The sequence below is a fragment of the Bombina bombina genome, chromosome 2 (genome assembly GCF_027579735.1).
Source record: "Bombina bombina isolate aBomBom1 chromosome 2, aBomBom1.pri, whole genome shotgun sequence".
NCBI classification, from domain to species: domain Eukaryota; kingdom Metazoa; phylum Chordata; class Amphibia; order Anura; family Bombinatoridae; genus Bombina; species Bombina bombina.
Window position 1 is genome coordinate 497,988,643 of NC_069500.1, and position 27,160 is coordinate 498,015,802.

General features: G+C 36.8%; 1 protein-coding gene across 1 annotated transcript in view; it reads left to right on the forward strand.

Moving 5' to 3' along the window:
* Positions 1 to 27,160, forward strand: part of LOC128649139 (telomerase protein component 1) — a 127,890-nt gene that overhangs the window by 52,371 nt on the left and 48,359 nt on the right. Inside the window, exons 15-18 of the mRNA XM_053702231.1 lie at positions 13,973 to 14,059; positions 14,456 to 14,583; positions 26,766 to 26,846; positions 26,927 to 27,070. Of these exons, the coding sequence (XP_053558206.1) occupies positions 13,973 to 14,059; positions 14,456 to 14,583; positions 26,766 to 26,846; positions 26,927 to 27,070 (440 nt within the window). The remainder of the gene's footprint in view (positions 1 to 13,972; positions 14,060 to 14,455; positions 14,584 to 26,765; positions 26,847 to 26,926; positions 27,071 to 27,160) is intronic.

Here is a 27,160-nt window from a genome sequence, read left to right on the forward strand (position 1 = left end):
TTTTTTTTAATAAATTAGTTTGACTAAACAAATTGTGAATAACAGAATAAATTATTAGTAAAAGCAGGTTACTACTGTGCTACTCTGGGCTTTTTTGTTTCTATGTTATGGTGTATATATGCACTCTCTGTTTCTTAAAGGGACACTGAACCCAAATGTTTTCTTTTGTGATTCAGATAGAGCATGCAATTTTAAGCAACTTTCTAATTTACTCCTATTATAATTTTTTATTCGTTCTCTTGCTATCTTTATTTGAAAAAGAAGGCATCTAAGCTTCTTTTTTGGTTCAGTACTCTGGACAGCACTTTTTTTATTGGTGGATGAATTTATCCACCAATCAGCAAGAACAACCCAGGTTGTTCACCAAAAATGGGCCGGCATCTAAACTTACATTCTTGCATTTGAAATAAATATACCAAGAGAATGAAGAAAATTTGATAATCGGAGTGCATTAGAAAGTTGCTTAAAATTTCATGCTTTATCTGAATCGCGAAAGAAAAACATTGGGTTCAGTGTCCCTTTAAGTTATCATGAGCCCAAGAGATGTATTTCCTACCTTCAGCTACTTATTTTGTATTACGCGACTGTATTGATTTCCTCTATTTTTCCGTTTTTGCATCCAACTAAGATTTATTTTTGTTTAAATGAATATTACCAAAAGGCTTTGCACATATATAAACATATGATATATAAAAGTATTAGGATATATATTATTAAAGATTGTTATAAGTTCTGTATTACTCTAGGTATTGTAGCTACAGGCCAATGCTTAAAATTTGTATAGAGCTATTCACTATTATTTATTTATAACTATTGTATCTGTGCTCTTAAAGGGACATTGTACACTAGCTTTTTCTTTGCATATATGTTTTGTAGATAATCCATTTTTTTCATGTAATTGGCAAGAGTCCATGAGCTAGTGACGTATGGGATATACAATCCTACCAGTTGGGGCAAAGTTTCCTAAACCTCAAAATGCCTATAAATACAACCCTCACCACACCCACAATTCAGTTTTACAAACTTTGCCTCCTATGGAGGTGGTGAAATAAGTTTGTGCTTGATGTTTTCTAATTTCTTCTGTGATAAACGCTTCTAAGCATTCTGAAGCCCAATTCCTCTCAGAGTACAGTGTTTGTCAGAGGGGTGTGAAGAGAGTATTGCCTATTGATCTTATGGTTTTCCTTGCGGGAAATCTTTTCAAGGGTTCTCTGTTATCAGTCGTAGGGATTCATCTCCTACCTCCCTTTTCAGATCGACGATATACTCTTATATACCATTACCTCTGCTGATAGCTTTCAGTACTTGTTTGGCTATCTGCTATATGTGGATGGGTGTCTTTCGGTAAGTATGTATCATTATTTTAAGACACTCCCAGCTATGGTTTGGTGCTTTATGTATTAATTTAAAGTTTTAAATATATGTATTTTACTTATATTTGCCATGAGTCAGGTCTATGTGTATCTTCCTTTGCAGTCCAGTAGTTTCGTTATGGGAATCATGTTTAGGAAATTTGTCTTACCTGGGGTATAGTCTCATTTGACTTGTTTTTCTTGGAAACTTGCGGGCATATTAGGCTTGCGAGGGCGCACAATGCTGTTATTTATTGCGTCATTCTTGCCGCAAGAATTTTTTGGGGGGCGTGATTATGCATCTGTCATGACGCAAGTTCATCATTTCCTGCGTTTTAGTTGATGTGAGGTTGTTTGGTGCAAAATTGTGTTTGTTATGACGTGAGTTGCGTCATTTCCGGATGTTTGTTGGTGCCAAAAAATTTCTCAACTTCCTTTTGCGTCTTGTGTCATTCTTGGCGCCGAAAAATGTATTTATATTTTACCCCATTTCCTATATGCTCCTTGCCTTCTTTATGCTCAGAGGGCTATGCTATTTGCTTTTTTGTCAATTTTAGCATTTGCATTTTTTCCCATTCCTGAAACTGCTATATGTGGAAATAAGATATTTTTGTTTAATAATAATTTTTCTTTTTTACATTTTACAAGATGTCTCAATCTGATACTGTCTCAGATGTCGCTGAAGGAACCATGCTGCCTGAACACAGTTCTACCAAAGCTAAGTGTATCTGTTGTAAGCTAGTGGAGATTAATATCTCCAACTGTAGTATTTATCAGTTGTCATGATAAGTTTTTGAATGCAGAAGAGGTTTCTATTAGTGCTAGTACAGTATCTGTTGTTCCTTCAACATCTAAAGTACATGATATCTCTGTTGATATGAAAAATTATATTGCTGATGCGATACAGAAGGCTATGGCTGCTATACCGCCTTCAAAGTAAAAGGTCTTTTAAAACTTCTCATATTACTGATGAAATTTATAATGACCGACAACATACTGATATATCCTCCTCTGATGAGGATCTCTCTGACTCAGAAGATCCTACTTCAGACATTGACACTGATAAATCATCTTATCTTTTTAAAATTGAGTATATTTGTTCTTTGTTAAAGAAGGGTGTTGTCCTCTCTCCAGTTGTTAATTTAGATTTTTTGGAAAAAGTCCTTAAGGTTGATGGGGCTATTTCTACTCTTGCTAAACATTCTACTATTCCTATGGAAGACAGTACCTCTTTTTAGGATCTTTTAGATAGGAAGATTGAATCTTATCTAAGGAAAGCTTATTTGCATTCTGGCTATATGCTTAGACCTGCCATTTCTATGGATGATGTTGTGGCTGCATCAACTTTTTGGTTGGATAGCTTAGCACAACGAGAAAAAGACTCTGATTTGCATAGCATTGTTCGTTTGCTTCAGCATGCTAATCATTTTATCCATGCAAAAAGGTGTATAATATGTATTAATACTTTCCCCTTCTGGTGAACCGCAGCCGTCCCACAGTCTCTCCCAAGGTCTGTGTGAATATATCAGGTGTGCTAGCTGGAGGCGCTGGTTCAGCTTGTATCAGTCGTTGGTATCTTCCTTTCCTTTCCTTCCTCAGTTGTATAAGTCTAGGTGCAAAATAGTGGTGCTGAAATATCAGACAATACACCATACAAAGGTGAATATCTACTAACAGTGTATATTGCAGGTTACCGGCTCCTTCCCAATATGAAAAGACAATATCACAGATTCAGTAAAAAAGTTTGTCTTTATTTGGCTCAACGCAAAAGCGTTTCAACGGTCCCAGCCGTCTTTCTCAAGAGCAATAAAAGTGCTTTACAAACCAAAGCATTTGCTTTGGTTTGTAAAGCACTTTTATTGCTCGACGCGAAAATTTTTATTGCTCGACGCACTTTTATTGCTCGACGCGAAAATTTTTCTGTTTCCGGCGACACGTATGAGTTGCGTCATTTTTGACGTTTTTCGCGCCAAAAATGTCGGCGTTACGGATGTGGCGTCATTTTTTGCGCCAATAGCATTTAGGCGCCAAATAATGTGGGCGGCTTTTTTGGGGCTAAAAAAACATGGGCGTCATTTTTGTCTCCACTTTATTTAAGTCTCATTATTTATTGCTTCTGGTTGCTAGAAGCTTGTTCACTGGCATTTTTTCCCATTCCTGAAACTGTCATTTAAGGAATTTGATCAATTTTGCTTTATATGTTTTTTCTATTACATATTGCAAGATGTCCCACGTTGCAACTGAGTCAGAAGATTCTGACTTCTGGAAAATCACTGCCTGATGCTGGAGCTACCAAAGCTAAGTGTATCTGCTGTAAACTTTTGGTAGCTGTTCCTCCAGCTGTTGTTTGTACTGTATGTCATGACAAACTTATTAATGCAGATAATATTTCCTTTAGTAAAGTTACATTACCTGTTGCTGTTCCATCAACATCTAATACTCAGAGTGTTCCTGATAACATAAGAGATTTTGTTTCTAAATCCATTAAGAAGGCTATGTCTGTTATTCCTCCTTCTAGTAAACACAAAAAGACTTTTAAAACTTCTCATTTTTCAGATGAATTTTTAAATGAACATCATCATTCTGATTCTGATAATAGTTCTTCTGGTTCAGAGGATTCTGTCTCAGAGGTTGATGCTGATAAATCTTCATATTTATTTAAAATGGAATTTATTCGTTCTTTACTTAAAGAAGTCCTAATTGCATTAGAAATTGAGGATTCTGGTCCTCTTGATACTAAATCTAAACGTTTAGATAAGGTTTTTAAATCTCCTGTAGTTATTCCAGAAGTTTTTCCTGTTCCTGGTGCTATTTCTGAAGTAATTTCCAGGGAATGGAATAATTTGGGTAATTCATTTACTCCTTCTAAACGTTTTAAGCAATTATATCCTGTGCCATCTGACAGATTGGAGTTTTGGGACAAAATCCCTAAGGTTGATGGGGCTGTCTCTACTCTTGCTAATATTGAATCGTTATGTAAGGATACCAACATTCAAAATGGTAACTGTAAGGACTATCCTGCCTTTTGTTCAGCAAGGGCATTATATGTCTACAATAGATTTACAGGATGCATATCTGCATATTCCGATTCATCCAGATCACTATCAGTTTCTGAGATTCTCTTTCCTAGACAAGCATTACCAGTTTGTGGCTCTGCCGTTTGGCCTAGCAACAGCTACAATAATTTTTACAAAGGTTCTCGGTGCCCTTCTGTCTGTAATCAGAGAACAGGGTATTGTGGTATTTCCTTATTTGGACGATATCTTGGTACTTGCTCAGTCTTCACATTTAGCAGAATCTCATACGAATCGACTTGTGTTGTTTCTTCAAGATCATGGTTGGAGGATCAATTTACCAAAAAGTTCATTGATTCCTCAGACAAGGGTAACCTTTTTAGGTTTCCAGATAGATTCAGTGTCCATGACAAGAGACGTCTAAAATTGATATCAGCTTGTCGAAACCTTCAGTCTCAATCATTCCCTTCGGTAGCCTTATGCATGGAAATTCTAGGTCTTATGACTGCTGCATCGGACGCGATCCCCTTTGCTCGTTTTCACATGCGACCTCTTCAGCTCTGTATGCTGAACCAGTGGTGCAGGGATTACACAAAGATATCTCAATTAATATCTTTAAAACCGATTGTACGACACTCTCTGACGTGGTGGACGGATCACCATCGTTTAGTTCAGGGGGCTTCTTTTGTTCTTCCGACCTGAACTATAATTTCAACAGATGCAAGTCTGACAGGTTGGGGAGCTGTTTGGGGGTCTCTGACAGCACAAGGGGTTTGGGAATCTCAGGAGGTGAGATTACCGATCAATATTTTGGAACTCCGTGCAATTTTCAGAGCTCTTCAGTCATGGCCTTTTCTAAAGAGAGAATCGTTCATTTGTTTTCAGACAGACAATATCACTACTGTGGCATACATCAATCATCAAGGAGGGACTCACAGTCCTCTGGCTATGAAAGAAGTATCTCGAATTCTGGTTTGGGCGGAATCCAGCTCCTGTCTAATTTCTGCGGTTCATATCCCAGGTATAGACAAATGGGAAGCGGATTATCTCAGTCGCCAAAACGTTACATCCGGGTGAATGGTCTCTTCACCCAGAGGTATTTCTTCAGATTGTTCAAATGTGGGGACTTCCAGAAATAGATCTGATGGCCTCTCATCTAAACAAGAAACTTTCCAGGTATCTGTCCAGATCCAGGGATCCTCAAGCGGAAGCAGTGGATGCATTGTCACTTCCTTGGAAGTATCATCCTGCCTATATCTTTCCGCCTCTAGTTCTTCTTCCAAGAGTAATCTCCAAGATTCTGAAGGAATGCTCGTTTGTTCTGCTGGTGGCTCCAGCATGGCCTCACAGGTTTTGGTATGCGGATCTTGTCCGGATGGCCTCTTGCCAACCTTGGACTCTTCCGTTAAGACCAGACCTTCTGTCGCAAGGTCCTTTTTTCCATCAGGATCTCAAATCCTTAAATTTAAAGGTATGGAGATTGAACGCTTGATTCTTAGTCAAAGAGGTTTCTCTGACTCTGTGATTCATACTATGTTACAGGCTCGTAAATCTGTATCTAGAGAGATATATTATAGAGTCTGGAAGACTTATATTTCTTGGTGTCTTTCTCATCATTTTTCCTGGCATTCTTTTAGAATTCCGAGAATTTTACAGTTTCTTCAGGATGGTTTGGATAAAGGTTTGTCTGCAAGTTCCTTGAAAGGACAAATCTCTGCTCTTTCTGTTCTTTTTCACAGATTGCTAATCTTCCTGATATTCATTGTTTTGTACAAGCTTTGGTTCGTATAAAACCTGTTATTAAATCAATTTCTCCTCCTTGGAGTTTGAATTTGGTTCTGGGGGCTCTTCAAGCTCCTCAGTTTGAACCTATGCATTCATTGGACATCAAATTACTTTCTTGGAAAGTTTTGTTCCTTTTGGCCATCTCTTCTGCCAGAAGAGTTTCTGAATTATCTGCTCTTTCTTGTGAGTCTCCTTTTCTGATTTTTCATCAGGATAAGGTGGTGTTGCGAACTTCTTTTAAATTCTTACCTAAGGTTGTGAATTCTAACAACATTAGTAGAGAAATTGTGGTTCCTTCATTATGTCCTAATCCTAAGAATTCTAAGGAGAAATCATTGCATTCTTTGGATGTGGTTAGAGCGTTGAAATATTATGTTGAAGCTACTAAGAATTTCCGAAAGACTTCTAGTCTATTTGTTATCTTTTCTGGTTCTAGGAAAGGTCAGAAGGCTTCTGCCATTTCCTTGGCATCTTGGTTGAAATCTTTAATTCATCATGCTTATGTCGAGTCGGGTAAAACTCCGCCTCAAAGGATTACAGCTCATTCTACTAGGTCAGTTTCTACTTCCTGGGCGTTTAGGAATGAAGCTTCGGTTGACCAGATTTGCAATGCAGCAACTTGGTCTTCTTTGCATACTTTTACTAAATTCTACCATTTTGATGTGTTTTCTTCTTCTGAAGCTGTTTTTGGTAGAAAAGTACTTCAGGCAGCTGTTTCAGTTTGAATCTTCTGCTTATCATTTTTTTTTATTATCATTTAAACTTTATTTTGGGTGGGGATTATTTTCAGCGGAATTGGCTGTCTTTATTTTATCCCTCCCTCTCTAGTGACTCTTGCGTGGAAAGATCCACATCTTGGGTAGTCATTATCCCATACGTCACTAGCTCATGGACTCTTGCTAATTACATGAAAGAAAACATAATTTATGTAAGAACTTACCTGATAAATTCATTTCTTTCATATTAGCAAGAGTCCATGAGGCCCACCCTTTTTGTGGTGGTTATGATTTTTTTGTATAAAGCACAATTATTCCAATTCCTTATTTTTTATGCTTTCGCACTTTTTTTCTTATCACCCCACTTCTTGGCTATTTGTTAAACTGATTTGTGGGTGTGGTGAGGGGTGTATTTATAGGCATTTTGAGGTTTGGGAAACTTTGCCCCTCCTGGTAGGAATGTATATCCCATACGTCACTAGCTCATGGACTCTTGCTAATATGAAAGAAATGAATTTATCAGGTAAGTTCTTACATAAATTATGTTTTTCTCTCTCACGTTCCAACAAATCCTGTGAAAGCGCAGGCTTTTCTGAAGTGTGTTTCGAATCTAGAGCTTTCAGGAGAGATTGTACCAGTTCCATTTCTGGAACAGGGTCTGGGTTTTTATCCAAATCTATTCATTCTCCCGAAGAAGGAAAATTCTTTCAGACCAGTTCTGGATCTGAAGTTTTTAAATCATTTTGTAAGAGTCCCAACTTTCAAGATGGTGACTATAAGGACTATTCTGCCTTTTGTTCAGCAAGGTCATTATATGTCCACGATAGACTTACAGGGTGCATATCTTCATTCATTAATCCAGACCACTATCGGTTTATGAGATTCTCTTTTCTAGAAAAGCATTACTAGTTTGTTGCTCTTCCATTTGGCCAAGCAACAGCTTCAAGGATCTTTTCGAAGGTTCTCGGTGCCCTTCTATCTGTAATCAGAGAGCAGGGTATTGCGGTGTTTCCTTATTTGGACGATATCTTGGTATTGGCTCAATCTTTACATTTAGCAGAATCTCACACGAATCAACTTGTGTTGTTTCTTCAAAGACATGGTTGGAGGATCAATTTACCAAATAGTTCCTTGATTCCTCAGACAAGGGTCACCTTTTTAGGTTTCCAGATAGGTTCAGTGTCCATGACTTTGTCTTTAACAGACAATAGACAAATAAAATGGTACCATTACCTCTGCTGATAGCTTTCAGTACTTGTTTGGCTATCTGCTATATGTGGATGGGTGTCTTTCGGTAAGTATGTATCATTATTTTAAGACACTCCCATCTATGGTTTGGTGCTTTATGTATTAATTTAAAGTTTTAAATATATGTATTTTACTTATATTTGCCATGAGTCAGGTCTATGTGTATCTTCCTTTGCAGTCCAGTAGTTTCGTTATGGGAATCATGTTTAGGAAATTTGTCTTACATGGGGTATAGTCTCATTTGACTTGTTTTTCTTGGAAACTTGCGGGCATATTAGGCTTGCGAGGGCGCACAATGCTGTTATTTATTGCGTCATTCTTGCCGCAAGAATTTTTGCGGGGGCGTGATTATGCATCTGTCATGATGCAAGTTCATAATTTCCTGCGTTTTAGTTGATGTGAGGTTGTTTGGTGAAAAAATTGTGTTTGTTATGACGTGAGTTGCATCATTTCCGGAAGTTTGTTGGCGCCAAAAAATTTCTCAACTTCCTTTTGCGTCTTGTGTCATTCTTGGCGCCGAAAAATGTATTTATATTTTACCCCATTTCCTATATGCTCCTTGCCTTCTTTATGCTCAGAGGGCTATGCTATTTGCTTTTTTGTCAATATTAGCATTTGCATTTTTTCCCATTCCTGAAACTGCTATATGTGGAAATAAGATATTTTTGTTTAATAATAATTTTTCTTTTTTACATTTTACAAGATGTCTCAATCTGATACTGTCTCAGATGTCACTGAAGGAACCATGCTGCCTGAACACAGTTCTACCAAAGCTAAGTGTATCTGTTGTAAGCTTGTGGAGATTAATATCTCCAACTGTAGTATGTATCAGTTGTCATGATAAGTTTTTGAATGCAGAAGAGGTTTCTATTAGTGCTAGTACAGTATCTGTTGTTCCTTCAACATCTAAAGTACATGATATCTCTGTTGATATGAAAAATTATATTGCTGATGCGATACAGAAGGCTATGGCTGCTATACCGCCTTCAAAGTAAAAGGTCTTTTAAAACTTCTCATATTTCTGATGAAATTTATAATGACCGACAACATACTGATATATCCTCCTCTGATGAGGATCTCTCTGACTCAGAAGATCCTACTTCAGACATTGACACTGATAAATCATCTTATCTTTTTAAGATTGAGTGTATTTGTTCTTTGTTAAAAGAAATGTTAATAACTTTGGATATTGAGGAGTCTGGTCCTCTTTAAATTCTGTTTATAAACCTCCTGTGACTACCCCTGAGGTTTTTCCTGTTCCTGATGCTATTTCTGATGTGATTGCTAAGGAATGGTCTAAGCCTGGTACTTCTTTTGTTCCTTCTTCAAGGTTTAAAAAGTTGTATCCTTTGCCAGTGGTTAATTTTTTTTTTTATATTTTAAATCTTTATTAGCTCTTAACAGTACAAATTCAATCAATACAAATTTTCATGTCAACAATTATGAATTAATTAAAATATTTTTTTTTTAGCTATATTGATAGCGACCAATAAGCTTGATTCTAATCTCGAGCTTTAAAATGCCTAAGGGGTTTTTCCTTTGTTAACAAAGGGAAGGTACATCACAAAGGAGAGAAAAAATTATATAAAGGGTGTTGTCCTCTCTCCAGTTGTTAATTTAGATTTTTTGGAAAAAGTCCTTAAGGTTGATGGGGCTATTTCTACTCTTGCTAAACATTCTACTATTCCTATGGAAGACAGTACCTCTTTTTAGGATCTTTTAGATAGGAAGATTGAATCTTATCTAAGGAAAGCTTATTTGCATTTTGGCTATATGCTTAGACCTGCCATTTCTATGGATGATGTTGTGGCTGCATCAACTTTTTGGTTGGATAGCTTAGCACAACGAGAAAAAGACTCTGATTTGCATAGCATTGTTCGTTTGCTTCAGCATGCTAATCATTTTATCCGTAATGCTATTTTTGATATCATCAAGAATAATGTTAAATCTATGTCTTTGGCTATTTTAGCTAGAAGAGCTTTATGGCTCAAATCATGGAATGCTGACATGGGATCTAAATCTAGGTTACTATCTCTTTCATTCCAGGGTAATAATTTGTTTGGTTCCCAGTTGGATTCAATTATTTCCATTTTTTTGCTTCAAGATAAAAAGTCTAAAGGCAAATCTAAAGCTTCTAATCGGTTTCGTTCCTTTCATCAGAATAGAGAACAGAAAACCATTCCTTCCCCTAAAGACTCTGGCTCCAATTGGAAGCCATCCTCGAGTTGGAATAAATCCAAGCCTTACAAGAAACCAAAGCCAGCCCCCAAGACTGCATGAAGCTGTGGCCCTCAATACAGTTCTGCTGGTGGGGGGCAGATTGAAATTATTTCAAGACACCTGGGCAGGTTCCATTCAGAATCATTGGATTCAGAATATTATCTCCCAGGGGTATCCAATAGGTTTCAGAATAAGACCTCCTGTGAGAAGATTCTTTCTCTCTCACGTTCCAACAAATCCTGTGAAAGCTCAGGCTTTTCTGAAGTGTGTTTCGGATCTAGAGCTTTCAGGAGTGATTGTACCAGTTCCATTTCTGGAACAGGGTCTGGGTTTTTATCCAAATCTATGCATTCTCCCGAAGAAGGAAAATTCTTTCAGACCAGTTCTGGATCTGAAGTTTTTAAATCATTTTGTAAGAGTCCCAACTTTCAAGATGATGACTATAAGGACTATTCTGCCTTTTGTTCAGCAAGGTCATTATATGTCCACGATAGACTTACAGGATGCATATCTTCATTCATTCATCCAGACCACTATCGGTTTATGAGATTCTCTTTTCTAGAAAAGCATTACCAGTTTGTTGCTCTTCCATTTGGCCAAGCAACAGCTTCAAGGATCTTTTCGAAGGTTCTCGGTGCCCTTCTATCTGTAATCAGAGAGCAGGGTATTGCAGTGTTTCCTTATTTGGACGATATCTTAGTATTGGCTCAATCTTTACATTTAGCAGAATCTCACACGAATCAACTTGTGTTGTTTCTTCAAAGACATTGTTGGAGGATCAATTTACCAAATAGTTCCTTGATTCCTCAGACAAGGGTCACCTTTTTAGGTTTCCAGATAGGTTCAGTGTCCATGACTTTGTCTTTAACAGACAATAGACAAATAAATTGGTTTCTGCCTGTCGAAACCTTCAGTCTCAATCTTTCCCTTCAGTGGCTATGTGCATGGAAATTTTAGGTCTCATGACTGCAGTATCGGATGCAATCCCCTTTGCTCGTTTTCATATGAGACCTCTGCAGCTTTGCATGTTAAATCAATGGTGCAGGGATTATACTCAGATATCACAATTGATATACTTAAATCCCATTATTCAACTCTATCTGTCCTGGTGGTTAGTCCATCATTGGATTATTCAAGGGGCCTCTTTTGTTCATCCTGCCTGGACTTTGATTTCAACAGATGCAAGTCTCACAGGTTGGGGAGCTGTCTGTGGGTCTCTGACAGCACAAGGAGTTCTTACATCCAGGGGAGTGGTCTCTCCATCCAGATGTATTTTATCAGATTGCACAGATGTGGGGTCTACCTGAAATAGATCTGATGGCATCCCATCTAAACAAGAAGCTTCCCAGGTACCTTTCCAGGTCCAGGGATCCTCAGGCAGAGATGGTGGATGTGTTAGCAGTTCCATGGTTTTACCAACCTGCTTACATTTTTCCGCCTCTAGTTCTCCTTCCAAAAGTGATCTCCAAGATCATAATGGAACAATTGCATGTGTTTCTGATAGCACCAGCATGGCCTCACAGGTTTTGGTATGCAGATCTTGTCCGGATGTCTAGTTGCCAACCTTGGCCACTTCCGTTAAGACCAGACCTTCTGTCTCAAGGGTCCATCAGGATCTCAAATCGCTAAATTTTAAGGTATGGAAATTGAACGCTTAGTGCTTAGTCATAGAGTTTTCTCTGACTCAGTGATTAATACTATGCTTCAGGCTCGTAAGTCTGTTTCAAGGAAGATTTATTGTCGGGTTTGGAAAACCTATGTTTGATGGTGTTGTTCTCATAAATTCTCTTGGCATTCTTTTAGAATTCCTAGAATTTTACAGTTTCTTCAGGATGGTTTAGATAAACGTTTGTCTGCAAGTACTTTGAAGGGACAAATCTCTGCTCTTTCTGTTTTATTTCATAGAAAGATTGCTAAGCTTCCTGAAATTCACTGTTTTGTTCAGGCTTTGGTTCGTATCAAGCCTGTTATTAAATCAATTTCTCCTCCTTGGAGTCCGAATTTGGTTTTAAAACCTTTGCAGGCTCCTCCGTTTGAGCCCATGCATTCTCTGGATATTAAACTACTTTCTTGGAAAGTATTGTTCCTTTTGGCCATCTCTTCTGCTGGAAGAGTTTCTGAATTCTCTGCTCTCTTTTGTGAGTCTCCATTTCTGATTTTTCATCAGGATAAAGCTGTTTTGCGGACTTCATTTAAATTTCTTCCTAAGGTTGTAAATTCTGACATCATTTAGTAGGGAAATTGTTGTTCCTTCTTTGTGTCCTAATCCTAAGAATACTCTTGAAAGATCTTTACATTCTTTAGATGTTGTAAGAGCTTTGAAATACTATATTGAAGCTACTAAGGATTTTAGAAAGACTTCCATCCTATTTGTTGTTTTTTTTTTTTTCTGGTTCCAGGAAAGGCCAAAAAACTACTACCATTTCTTTGTCATCGTGGCTAAAGCTTTTGATTCACAAGGCTTATTTGGAGACGGGACGGTCTCTGCCTCAGAGAATTACAGCTCATTCTACTAGATCAGTCGCAACTTATTGGGCTTTTAAGAATGAAGCTTCACTTGATCAGATTTGCAAAGCAGCAACTTGGTCTTCTTTGCATACATTTACTAAATTCTACTGTTTTGATGTATTTGCTTCTTCAGCAGCAGTCTTTGGTAGAAACGTTCTTCAGGCAGCTGTCTCAGTTTGATTCTTCTGCTTATGATTTAAGTTTTTTTTCTTTTTTTATAAGAAAGACTTATTTTTTTGTGGATTTAATTTTTTCAGCGGAAATAGCTGTTTATTTTATCCCTCTCTTTCTAGTGACTCTTCTGTGGTCTCCCACACATTGGGTATTTCTATCCCATATGTCAGTAGCTCATGGACTCTTGCCAAATACATGAAAGTAAACATAATTTATGTAAGAACTTACCTGATAAATTCATTTCTTTCATATTGGCAAGAGTCCATGAGGCCCACCCTTTTTATGGTGGTTATGATTTTTGTATAAAAGCACAATTATTTTTCAAGTTCCTCTTTTTGTATGCTTTTTTTATTATTTATTTTATCACCCCACTACTTGGCTAGTCGTTAAACTGAATTGTTGGTGTGGTGTGGGGTGTATTTGTAGGCATTTTGAGGTTTGGGAAACTTTGTCCCTCCTGGTAGCATTGTATATCCCATACGTCACTAGCTCATGGACTCTTGCCAATATGAAAGAAATGAATTTATCAGGGAAGTTCTTGCATAAATTATGTTTTTCAGACTTCTAACCAAGCCCCAAAGTTTTATATGTATACTGATGTCATGCCTACAGACTCTTGTTTGTGTAGTAGGTCTTCTCAGATGCAGGGGAGGGGGGAGTGTCTGCCTTTCATGCTTTACCAGCCCTTTTCAATGGGTGTCACAGTCTAACTTCATCAACAGTGCTAAACTAGGAGCTTCTAAGTACATTTTTTTAAAAGGTTTTATACTGGATTTTTATATCAGTATCTGTGCATATTTTCTTTATAGTAGTGTCTATTACATGCAGTTATATGAAAATTGGTGTATACTGTTCCTAATGTTTTACTAAAAATGTGCAGCATTTAAATTTCACTGATCTGCATATGTAGCTTGGTATTTTAGTTCAGCTCATCTTTTCTTATCTTCTCCTACAGGAGCTGGGGGAATCCTCAGAATGTGCTTTGGAAAACAAAAGACCTATAGAGGAGTATATACTGGAGTTGCTGAAGTGCAGAACTAAGGTATAAAAGCCATTAAAGTCTTTAATACACAATCCAGTCTATGTTCTATGCTGTTGAATAAATTAGTCCAAATCATTCTTAAATAGACATTAAAAATAAATAAAATCCTCTTAGAATAAAAAATAAATATTGCAATTATTCAAATTAATGTTGATGTTTTAATGAGCTACTAGGTTATAATATGGGAAAAAAGATAAATTGTTCTGTTTTTGGATTGAATACTCGGTTCACTTCTGAACTAATGCAAACTATTGTCAAGTTCAGTTTTTAACAACTTGTAAGGCAGATTGTACAGTTTACATTATATACTATACTTGTATTACTGCTGCTATATGTATCTGTGAGATACCTTTAGGAGATAATGTGAGATATGAATTGATTTCTGTTTCTGCATAGGTGGACACACTTCTGATATTCACTCCCGACACATTTGACATGGAATTCCAATCAGCGTTGCAGCTTTACCGAAAAGAGGTGAACGCAGAATGTCTGTGTGTTACTGTGCTGCCTTCTAGATTTAGGAAGTAAGTGTGCACATCTCCTTAACATCATACACACAACTCACAACTTAGGGCCAGATTACGAGTGGTGTGCTAACTGTTGCGCGTGAGCAATATCGAGATTATTGTGCCTGTTTGTGCACTTTGGAAGTAGCGCGCGTATTACAAGTGGAAAGTAAATGCAATCGCTTCAGTGCAATTGAATTTAAAGCGCAGCAGGTTAGTGCAACCTCTGGATAACTGTCACGCTCAAATAAAAAAATTGCACAAAATACATGTAAATGTACAGTTACACTCATAATGACACCATCTAATAAAAAATATTTAAAAATAATATTGCACAAAGAAATTATAAAGGCTCAAAGATATGAGATCTCAGGTTTTAGAAAAAAAAGGCAGGCAAAGGGCTTTAACATAGATATACATACATATATATGTCTAAATATGTGTGTGTATGTGTGTGTGTGTGTGTATATATATATGTATATATATATATATATATATATATATGTCAGACAGTGTGCACTCCAGAACTAAGATCCAATTACCTTGGGTGCAGCAAAATGTAAAAACAGAACCAAAGAGAAAGCGCACTCCAAAGGTCTTCTTATAAGAAGTTTTGTCACTTTACACTGTTTGTCTGAGGACGGGTTGTTTTTGACTCAAAAACATTCACATAATAAAGTGACAAAACTTCTTATAAGAAGACCTTTGGAGTGCGCTTTCTCTTTGGTTCTATATATATATATATATATATATATATATATATATATATATATATATATATATACACATATATATATATATATATATATATATATGTACACATATTTGGACAGATATATAAGTTTATTGGAGCCCTTTGCAGTCAAGTAGAGGAAAATATGTAAAAGCATATTTACGCAATATTCATATTTAATAAAGGTTGCAACTATTTATTAATTTCACAATCCAATGTTCTGCACATAGCTGAATATGTTCTATGTATTTATAAATAGATATTCCTATATATATCTGTATATATCAATACCTATATATAATCATCTATATATAGGTATAGATCTATATTGAACCAAAATACTATCAGATAAATGTAGAAATATGTATTTATGAATATTAGACGATATCCTTCTATGTGAAGAACAATGGAATGTTTTATATTTTTTATATTTTATTATTTATATTTTCATGTCGGGTTAGCGAACTTGAGAATTTGCAATCTGGTTAGCGCACGAGCGGGTTCCCCCCCCCATTTTTTTTTTGCTTTATTGACTTCTATGGGGAAATACGTTAACATGCAAGTTATTGGAAGTTCGTCTTTTTGGGCTCATTGGGTTAGCACGCAAGCAAAACCTTTTTTACTTTTAACTTATAATAAGTGCGATACCTGACACGAGCAAAAATTTTCTAGTGCAGTTAGAGCGGGAGTGCTAAATAGCACTCCACTCGTAATCTAGCCCTAAGTGTGTGGATGTATAGTTCTCACTTCTTCCCTTTTGGTTCCTTTTCCTATATTAGGCAATGTAAATTTCCTTAAAAAGTTTTAGAAAAATAATAATGCATTGAGCTCACTGACCTTCCCAAAGTATTTAGATAGCAATATAAAATTTACACTCATTCCAGGTAATAATAATGTTTAGTGAGCTCTATGGCTGAGGTAATGTTAAAAAAAAATAATCTGTTTTCTTTCATGTAATTGGCAAGAGTCCATGAGCTAGTGACATATGGGATATACAATCCTACCAGGAGGGGCAAAGTTTCCCAAACCTCAAAATGCCTATAAATACACCCCTCACCACACCCACAATTCAGTTTTATACGTTACAGATTTCTACGTTGATATGCGCTGCTCAGCATTGTTGAAGCCCGATTCCTCTCAGAGTGCAGCGAATGTCAGAGGGACGTGAAGGGAGTATCACTTATTTGAATACAATGATTTCCCTAACGGGGGTCTATTTCATAGGTTCTCTGTTATCGATCGTAGAGATTCATCTCCTACCTCCCTTTTCAGATCGACGATATACTCTCAATTTACCATTACCTCTACTAATAACTGTTTTAGTACTGGTTTGGCTATCTGCTATATGTGGATGGGTGTCTTTTGGTAAGTATGTTTTCATTACTTAAGACACTCTCAGCTATGGTTTGGCACTTTATGCATTTATATAAAGTTCTAAATATATGTATTGTACTTATATTTGCCATGAGTCAGGTTCATGAATTTCCTTCTGCAGACTGTCAGTTTCATATTTGGGGAATATAAACAGTTTAAGAAATTGATTTCTTACCTGGGGTTTAGTCTTTTTTTCAATTGATTACTTCTTGCAATTGCGGGTATTAGGCCCGCGGGTGCGTCAAATCCTAACTTTATTGCGTCATTCTTGGCGCGAAAATATTTTTGGCGTGAAAAAATAAGTTTGTGACGCAACTTCGTCATTTCCGGCGTCATACGTGACGCCGAGACCATTCACACGACGGCGTCATTAGTGACACAAGTGTGTCATTTCTGGTTATTTTTGGCGCCAAAAAAAGTTTACGTTACGTTGTGCGTCATACTTGGCGCAAAATTTTTTATTATTTCAATACCCCTTGTATGTTTGCCTCTTGCTTTTTTTATCTATCAGAGGCCTATGCTATTGCATTTTTTCCCATTCCTGAAACTGTCATATAAGGAAATAGATAATTTTGCTTTATATGTTGTTTTTTCTCTTACATTGTGCAAGATGTCCCAATCTGATCCTGTCTCAGAAGTTTCTGCTGGAACATTGCTGCCTGACATTGGTTCTACCAAAGCTAAGTGCATTTGTTGTAAAATTGTAGAAATTATTTCACCGAATGTCATTTGTAATATCTCTTATTATTTATGAGAAGACAAAGTGACATAAAATAATATCACTTTAACAAAGACTGGGATTTCAGCACTCTTTTAATAATAAATGACGCAACACTCTCATGATATAGTATCAAACTTGTGGGTTTATTACGTGTCAGATATACCCAAAAGACTACGAACTTGACTTATAAAATATAATAATCAACACACAAAATACAGTACAGTGAATATAAAAATTAATTCCATATCTTCTAGAATTCCTCCTAGAACATAACAGGACCGGTCCCAATTTCTAATTTCCAATTTTCCAAAGAAAAAAAGAAAGATGGAAAAATAAGATTAATAACAAAGTTTAATTGTCATTGGGGGAGTGTCAGGAATATACTTCAGAAGAATTGGAGTATCCTCTTAAATGATGATAATGTTGCAAAAGAAGTAGGTGATTTCCCAAGCCTTACGGCTAGAAGGGCACCTAATCTGAAAGACAAGCTTGTTAAAAGTAAATTTGTTTCACCACAGAAGAATTGGCTAACTAGTCAAAAAATAGTTGGTAATTTTCCATGTAAGATATGTGTTGCATGTAGATTCATGCATCAGACAAAAGTGTTTTCAGTAAGCCCAGATAAAATCTTTAAAATGAGATATTTCTTTAATTGCAATACTGAAGGTGTTGTTTATTTACTGTCTTGTTCTTGCCCTTATTTTTATGTCGGTAAAACTAAAAGAGTTCTGAAAGAAAGAATATTAGAACATCGTGACGACATAAAAAATAAGGTTCAAAGCAGTAGCGTTGCTAAGCACTTTGAAATCTTTCACAATAGTATTCCAGACAGTATGAGAGTCATGGGTATAGACAAAGGCATCACCAGTGGAAGAGGGGGTAATAATGACAATACCCTGTTACAGAAAGAATGCAGGTGGATATTTAACCTGTCTACCACTGGTCCAGGCGGAATGAATGAAAAATTGGATATGGCAAGCTATTTGCAATAATTTTATTGCGTACAGCTTGTAGTGTCCAATACATATAAGTTCTGTTTCCTCCAATTATGGTGATTCTTAGAGTTGTCCCAAGAAAGTCCATCTTTTATTTGCAACAATTAAACTAACACAATTGCGAGTTAATTTGTGAATTTGTATTTGATGTTTATATTTTTAAACTTTCACCTTTACCTATGGGCGGTTCTATTTGTGCTACCGTATAAAGTAAGTGCATTGCAAGTCCGTGAAACATGCCCTGAGGAAGCCCCGTCTATCTCTCTATGACGAGGGGGTGAAACGCGCGTCGGCTATTGGCTGACCGGACCCATGTGATCTACCACGCTGAAGGAGCTAGCGTCTGAGTAAGCTGTTCTCGATAAGCGGCAAGTTTGAAAGCTGAATGCCCAGCTGTGGATTAAAGTAGGCTCTATGCTCTGGGAAAACTATCCGTTACAAGACGGCAAGCAAGGAAGCCTGTGAGGTGCTCTTCAAGAAAAAAGGAGTAGAGAAAGAAATAAAAGATTTTTCTCATTCATCGAAAGTATGAAGATCCTGGCACAGATTGCTTGAAGAGATTGTCAATCTAACAGGAAAAGGTGCAGTCGACAGAGGGGTACAGTATATTAAGCATAAGTATCCTCCTGTACCTTTTCCGCTACATAATTTGCTGTCTTTGCTTTCAAGTTAAATTTTGGCTACAATTCTCTTTGCTTCATTGACTGCCTAAGCCTCCCAGCTGTGTAGTGTCGATATCCCAACCTGGTTTGGTGAACTTTCTAACATATTGACACACCTCCACGCTTGGCTTTAATTGCATGCATGCTTTTACACTGCAGTAACAACAGCTTTCCCAACCTGGTTTGGTGAACTTTCTAACTTACTGATACAACTCTACGCTTGGCTCCTATATGCATGCATGACTTTACCTTGCAGTAACAACAGCTTTGAGCAAGGAATTTCAGCTTTAAACAAATTGAGCAATATTTAAGGATAAAAGCTGTCTTTCCATTTTTAGCAGCTTTATTTCTGATACTCTAATGCTAGCTCCTATTGCAATGTGAAACATAATAGTGGCTTTTCAGTTGTGTTGTACAACATTGGTCTATGTTAAACTATAATTGAATATATAGACATATGTTAGTGCAATATTATCATGTATGCACGTTATTAATTTGTACGTCTAAACTTTTTGCTGAATACCACGTTTAGCTAGAAAGGATATATATAAGTCTGGATTCACTGACCTAAACTTAATAAGACTTGATGACTCATTTAAGTCTCAACATATTTATCCTTTACTAACTATACAGATTCACATTTGTAGAGGTGTGGTAGAAATTGGGACCGGTCCTGTTATGTTCTAGGAGGAATTCTAGAAGATATGGAATTAATTTTTATATTCACTGTACTGTATTTTGTGTGTTGATTATTATATTTTATAAGTCAAGTTCGTAGTCTTTTGGGTATATCTGACACGTAATAAACCCACAAGTTTGATACTATATCATGAGAGTGTTGCGTCATTTATTATTAAAAGAGTGCTGAAATCCCAGTCTTTGTTAAAGTGATATTATTTTATGTCACTTTGTCTTCTCATAAATAATAAGTGATTTCTATTGTATGGGTCTGCACCACATGCCTAGATACTGGTAAAATTTTAAAAAAAATCCCATTATAAGGAATTTTTTCGAAAAACACTCCAATAAATTTTGCAATTTTTCCATTTACAAACTTTATTTTAATGTCATTTGTAATAGTTGTCATGATAAACTTTTACATGCAGATAGTGTTTTCATCAGTAATAGTGCATTGCCAGTTGCAGTTCCTTCAACTTCTAATGTGCATGATATACCTGTAAATTTTAAAGAATTTGTTTCTGATTCTATTCTGAAGGCTTTGTCTGCATTTCCACCTTCTAATAAACGTAAAAGGTCTTTTAAAACTTCTCATTTAGCTGAGGAAATTTCAAATGACCAACAACATAATAATTCATCCTCTTCTGATGAGGATCTATCTGAGACAGAAGATCCTTCCTCAGACATTGACACTGACAAATCTACTTATTTATTTAAAATAGAGTATATGCGTTCTTTATTAAAAGAAGTGTTAATTGCTTTGGATATTGAGGTAACCAGTCCTATTGACGTTCAGTCTAATAAACGTTTAAATGCTGTTTTTAAACCTCCTGTGGTTTCTCCAGGGGTTTTTCCTATTCCGGAGGCTATTTCTGATATGATTTCTAGGGAATGGAATAAGCCAAGTACTTCTTTTATTCCATCTTCAAGGTTTAAAAAATTGTATCCTTTACCATCAAAATCTATAGAGTTTTGGGAAAAAATCCCCAAAGTTGATGGGGCTATTTCTACTCTTGCTAAACGTACCACTATTCCTATGGAAGATAGTACTTCCTTTAAGGATCCTTTAGATAGGAAGCTTGAATCTTATCTAAGGAAGGCCTATTTATATTCAGGTCATCTTCTCAGACCTGCTATTTCTTTGGCTGATGTTGCGGCTGCATAAACTTTCTGGTTGGAGAATTTAGCGCAACAATAATTGGATTATGACATATCTAGCATTATTCCCTTACTGCAACATGCTAATCATTTTATTTGTGATGCCATTTTTGATATTATTAAAATTGATGTTAGATCCATGTCTTTAGTTGTATTAGCTAGAAGAGCTTTGTGGCTTAAATCTTGGAATGCTGATATGACATCTAAATCTAGATTACTATCTCTTTCCAAGGTAATAATTTAGTTGGTTCTCAGTTGGATTCTATTATTTCAACTATCACTGGGGGAAAAGGAGTTTTTCTGCCTCAGGATAAAAAACCTAAAGGTAAATCTAAGGCCTCTAACCGTTTTCGTTCCTTTCGTCAGAATAAGGAACAAAAACTCAATCCTCCCCCCAAGGAATCTGCTTCCATTTGGAAGCCTTTCTCAAATTGGAATAAATCAAAGCCATTTAGGAAACCAAAGTCAGCCCCTAAGTTAGCATGAAGGTGCGGCCCTCATTCCAGCTCAGCTGGTAGGGGGCAGATTAATGTTTTTCAAGGTTTTTTGGATAAAATCTGTCCAAAATCATTGGATTCAGAGCATTGTCTCTCAAGGGTATCGAATAGGATTCAGAGTAAGACCTCCTGTGAGAAGATTTTTTCTCTCACATATCCCTGTAAATCCAGTAAAAGCTCAGGCTTTTCTGAAGTGTGTTTCAGACCTGGAGTCTTCAGGGGTAATCATGCCAGTTCCTCCTGAGGAACAAGGTTTGGGGTTTTATTCAAACCTATTCATTGTACCAAAGAAAATTTGAATCGTTATGTAAGAGTACCAACTTTCAAGATGGTGACTCAAATTACTATTCTGCCTTTTGTTCAGCGAGGACATTATATGTCCACAATAGACTTGCAGGATGCATACCTTCATATTCCGATTCATCCAGAACACTATCAGTTTCTGAGATTCTCTTTTCTAGACAAGCATTACCAATTTGTTGCTCTTCCATTTGGCCTAGCAACAGCTCCAAGAATCTTTTCAAAGGTTCTGGGTGCCCTACTATCTTTACGTACTGCAGAATCTCACACGAGTCAACTAGTGTTGTTTCTTCGGAAACATGGTTGGAGGATCAATTTACCAAAAAGTTTCTTGATTCCTCAGACAAGGGTCACCTTTTTAGGCTTCCAGATAGATTCAGTCTATCTAGAAGATGGTCGCAGCATGCCGGCACCTTCAGTCTCAGTCATTCCCTTCAGTGGCTATGTGCATGGAAGTTTTAGGTCTCATGACTGCAGCATCAGACGCGATCCCCTTTGCTCGTTTTCACATGAGACCTCTACAGCTTTGTATGCTGAATCAATGGTGCAGGGATTATACAAATATATCACAATTAATATCCTTGAATCCCAATGTACGACACTCTCTGACATGGTGGATAGATCACCATCGTTTGGTTCAAGGGGCTTCTTTTGTTCGGCCAACCTGGACTGTGATCTCAACAGATGTGAGTCTTTCAGGTTGGGGAGCTGTTTGGGGATCTCTGACAGCACAAGGGGTTTGGAAATCTCAAGCGGCGAGCTTACCAATAAATATTTTAGAACTCCGTGCAATTCTCAGGGCTCTTCAGTTCTGGCCTCTGCTAAAGAGAGAACCGTTCATTTGTTTTCAGACAGACAATATCACAACTGTGGCTTATGTCAATCATCAGGGTGGGACTCACAGTCCCCAAGCTATGAAAGAAGTATCTCGGATACTTGCTTGGGCGGAATCCAGCTCCTGTCTAATCTCTGCGGTGCATATCCCAGGTGTAGACAATTGGGAGGCGGATTATCTCAGCCGCCAGACTTTACATCCAGGGGAGTGGTCTCTCCATCCAGATGTGTTTTCTCAGATTGTTCAGATGTGGGGTCTTCCAGAGATAGATCTCATGGCCTCTCATCTAAACTAGAAACTTCCCAGATACCTGTCCAGGTCCAGGGATGTTCAGACGGAAGCAGTGGATGCGCTGACACTTCCTTGGTGTTATCATCCTGCTTACATCTTTCCGCCTCTAGTTCTCCTTCCAAGAGTGATCTCCAAAATCATTATGGAACAGTCTTTTGTGTTGCTGGTGGCTCCAGCATGGCCACACAGGTTTTGGTATGCGGATCTGGTTCAGATGTCCAGTTGCCCGCCTTGGCCACTTCCGTTATGGCCGGACCTACTATCTCAAGGTCCGTTTTTCCATCAGGATCTCAAATCATTAAATTTGAAGGTATGGAAATTGAACGCTTAGTTCTGAGTCATAGAGGTTTCTCTCTCATAAATCTGTCTCTAGAAAGATTTATTATAGAGTTTGGAAGACTTACATTTCATGGTGTTCTTCTCATAAATTCTCCTGGCATTCGTTTAGAATTTCTAGAATTTTACAGTTTCTTCAGGATGGTTTGGATAAGGGTTTGTCTGCAAGTTCCTTGAAAGGACAAATCTCCGATCTTTCTGTTTTATTTCACAGAAAGATTGCTATACTTCCTGATATACACTGTTTTGTACAAGCTTTAATTCGTATTAAGCCTGTCATTAAGTCAATTTCTCCTCCTTGGAGTCTTAATTTGGTTCTTAAGGCTTTACAGGCTTGTCCATTTGAACCTATGCATTCTTTAGACATTAAACTACTTTCTTGGAAAGTGTTGTTTCTTTTGGCCATCTGATCTGCTAGAAGAGTTTCTGAGTTATCTGCTCTTTCTTGTGAGTCTCCTTTTCTGATTTTTCATCAGGATAAGGCAGTTTTGCTGACTTCTTTTCAATTTTTACCTAAGGTTGTGAATTCTAACAACATTAGTAGAGAAATTGTTGTCCCTTCCTTATGTCCTAATCCTAAGAATTCTTTGGAGAGATCCTTACATTCTTTGGATGTGGTAAGAGCTTTGAAATATTATGTGGAAGCTACTAAAGATTTCGGGAAGACTTCCAGTCTATTTGTTTAATTTTTGGTCCTAGAAAAGGTCAGAAGGCTTCTGCTATTTCCTTGGCTTCTTGGTTGAAACTTTTGATTCATCAAGCTTATTTTGAGTCGGGTCAGGCCCTGCCTCAGAGAATTACAGCTCATTCTACTATATCGGTCTCCACCTCGTGGGCTTTTAAGAATGAAGCTTCAGTTGATCAGATTTGCAAAGCGGCAACTTGGTCCTCTTTGCATACATTTACTAAATTCTACCGTTTTGATGTATTTGCTTCTTCGGAAGCAGTTTTTGGTAGAAAAGTTCTTCAGGCAGCTGTTTCACTTTGATTCTTCTGCTTTTGATTTAAGTTTTTTTCTTTCAAAAATGAAAATAAACTTATTTTTTTGGGTTGTGGATTAATTTTTTCAGCGGAATATGGCTGTTTTTATTTTTATTCCCTCCCTCTCTAGTGACTCTTGAGTGGAAGATCCACATCTTGGGTATTGATATCCCATATGTCACTAGCTCATGGACTCTTGCCAATTACATGAAAGAAAACATAATTTATGTAAGAACTTACCTGATAAATTAATTTCTTTCATATTGGCAAGAGTCCATGAGGTCCACCCTTTTTATGGTGGTTATGATTTTTTGTATAAAGCACAATTATTTCCAAATTTCCTTTGTTGATGGTTTCTACTCCTTTCTTTATCACCCCACTGCTTGGCTATTCATTAAACTGAATTGTGGGTGTGGTGAGGGGTGTATTTATAGGCATTTTGAGGTTTGGGAAACTTTGCCCCTCCTGGTAGGATTGTATATTCCATACGTCACTTGCTCATGGACTCTTGCCAATATGAAAGAAATGAATTTATCAGGTAAGTTCTTACATAAATTATGTTTTTAAATGTAATGTTCTGTTTATGTTTGAAAAATTGGTTTGTGGTTCATTTTCTAAGGATTTATCGTTTCATAAAGCAGTTTGTATAGCGATACCTTACAGGGATAGGAAAGTCAAAATGAAACTTGCATGAATCAGATAGAGCCGGTCATTTTAAGACACTTTTAAATTCACTTCTATTTTCAAATGTGCTTTGTTCTCCTGGTAACTCCTGTTGAAAAAGAATGTGCACGTATCCTACACTAGTGGAAGCAAATTTGCTAATAGAAGTAAACTGGAAAGTTGTTTAAAACTGTATGTTCTATCCAAATCATGAAAGAACACTACTGGGACTTTCAGAGAAAAAGTTGCCCAAAATACTGGAGAATTTTTATCATTTTTCTATCACTCCATTTAAACAAAAATAGAGCCTTGTTTTGTTTTTTGTACCTGTTTTTGTACCTGCCAAAACTATATATATATTTTTTTTAAGTAGACAACCCAAAAAAAAAACCTCCCCTCTCTGCTGCTGGGCCGCCCACCCCTCTCCCGCCCACACCTCCCTCCGGTGCCAACAACGATCGTTACAGATGGTGACACACACAGTGCCACCATCTGTAACGTTCAGGCATCTTCTCTCATATAGTCCGGAGCACCTATCGCGCTCCGCTTCCATATGCGGCAGATGTCTGGAGCTTCAGGAACTCTAGCTCTGGGCTGTAACTTAACAGCCGAGATGGCTGGAGCTCCCTAAAACGCAGAGACGTTTATATACGTCTTGCGTTATGATGAGCAAAGTACCGCAGGACATATATACAGTATATACGTCAGATTGGGTGAAGGGGTTAATAGTTGTTGAAGACATTATCATAATATGGGCCAGATTACAAGTGGAGCGCAAAATATTGCTTTCGCAAGGGCGAAATTTGCACTCCACTTAGTAATAACAGCGCACGCAAATGTGGGCTTGTATTACAAGTTAGGTGCAATGCGACAGCAACCTCGCGTTTATAGACAAGTAGATGAAAACATGTCAAACTTATTTATGCAATGTAAATTTTTAATAAAGTGTTAGTGTATATTTACTGTTAATATTTCTCATTCCAATGTTCTTTACATAGTAGAATATGTTCTATCTATTTATAAAAAGATATTCCTATATATATCTGTATATATCTATACCTATATATATATATATATATATATATATATATATATATATATATATATAATCATCTATATCTTTATAAATTTATATCTTTATATAATCATCTAGATCTGTGTGTGTGTGTGTATATATATATATATATATATATATATATATATATACTGTGTGTGTGTATATGTGTATGTGTATATATATATATATATATATATATATATATATATATATATTGTACCAAAAAACATCAGATATATGTGGAAATATTTATTTATGAATAAATAGAACATATGTTATGTGAAGAACATTGGAATGTGAAATATTCATATTTTCATTTCGGGTTGAGAATATGCGATTGGGTGTTAGTCCCCCCCCTTTTTTTGCTCCATTGACTTCTATGGTGGAATATGTGAATGCGCATGCAATGTTCTAAGTTCGGCTTTTTGCGCTATCCAGGTTAGCGCGCAAGCGGAATCACTGATAACTTTACTCTTGCAAACCGCTTCCCCTAGCATACACAGATATACACAGGTTTGCACGTACCTCCAAAACACAATGCTCTGAATGGTGATATTATGTATTTGGCAGTATGGGCTTCAAGAGAAGTTTCAGCCCTTAATAATACTTTTTCTGCCCTTTAAAAGGGGCAAAACATCAACATCATTTAAAATGAGTGATTGCTGATTTGATACAAGACCCCGCTGAGGTAGCTCTATGAGCAGACAGACCATTAAAAATATGTGAACACTGAGCATTTGTAGGTATGCTTTATTCACCTCAAAACCTCCCACTAAAACAATGATAGATTGTACCAGATGCAATTCTGCAATAAAGACAAGTATATTGCAAAACGGATCATTTTATAAAAAATGCAATGCTCTTGTGCATTTTAGTTTTGGGTGGAATTCATCACTCTCATATTTCCTCTGTTACACAGTTCTTACAGAGAAACGGTTGTTGACAAACTTCAAAAGTGTAACGACGTGACGCTGTTCGGGTTCTCTGAACAGGTGCTACAGTAAGTTGTCAATTTTTTTTAATTCTTTAGTTTTTTTTCTCTTAACCTAGCTTTTCTAAGAGTATTTATTTTTTCTTCAGGTATATTTCTGAACGTGGCACAGCTCGCCTTTTGGACCATGTTGGAAAGGTGAACGAAAGGTTTAAAGTTCCAGAGGATCCTGAAAATGTGAAGAGTAAACATGTGCTTGCTACAGAGGACATCGTCCCTATACCAAGACAAAGGTAAGAATTATACGTTTTATAATACTAGATGATATAACAAGACATTTTAGGCAAAACTGATTATATTGTGTGTAAAACAGAGCAGCAGAT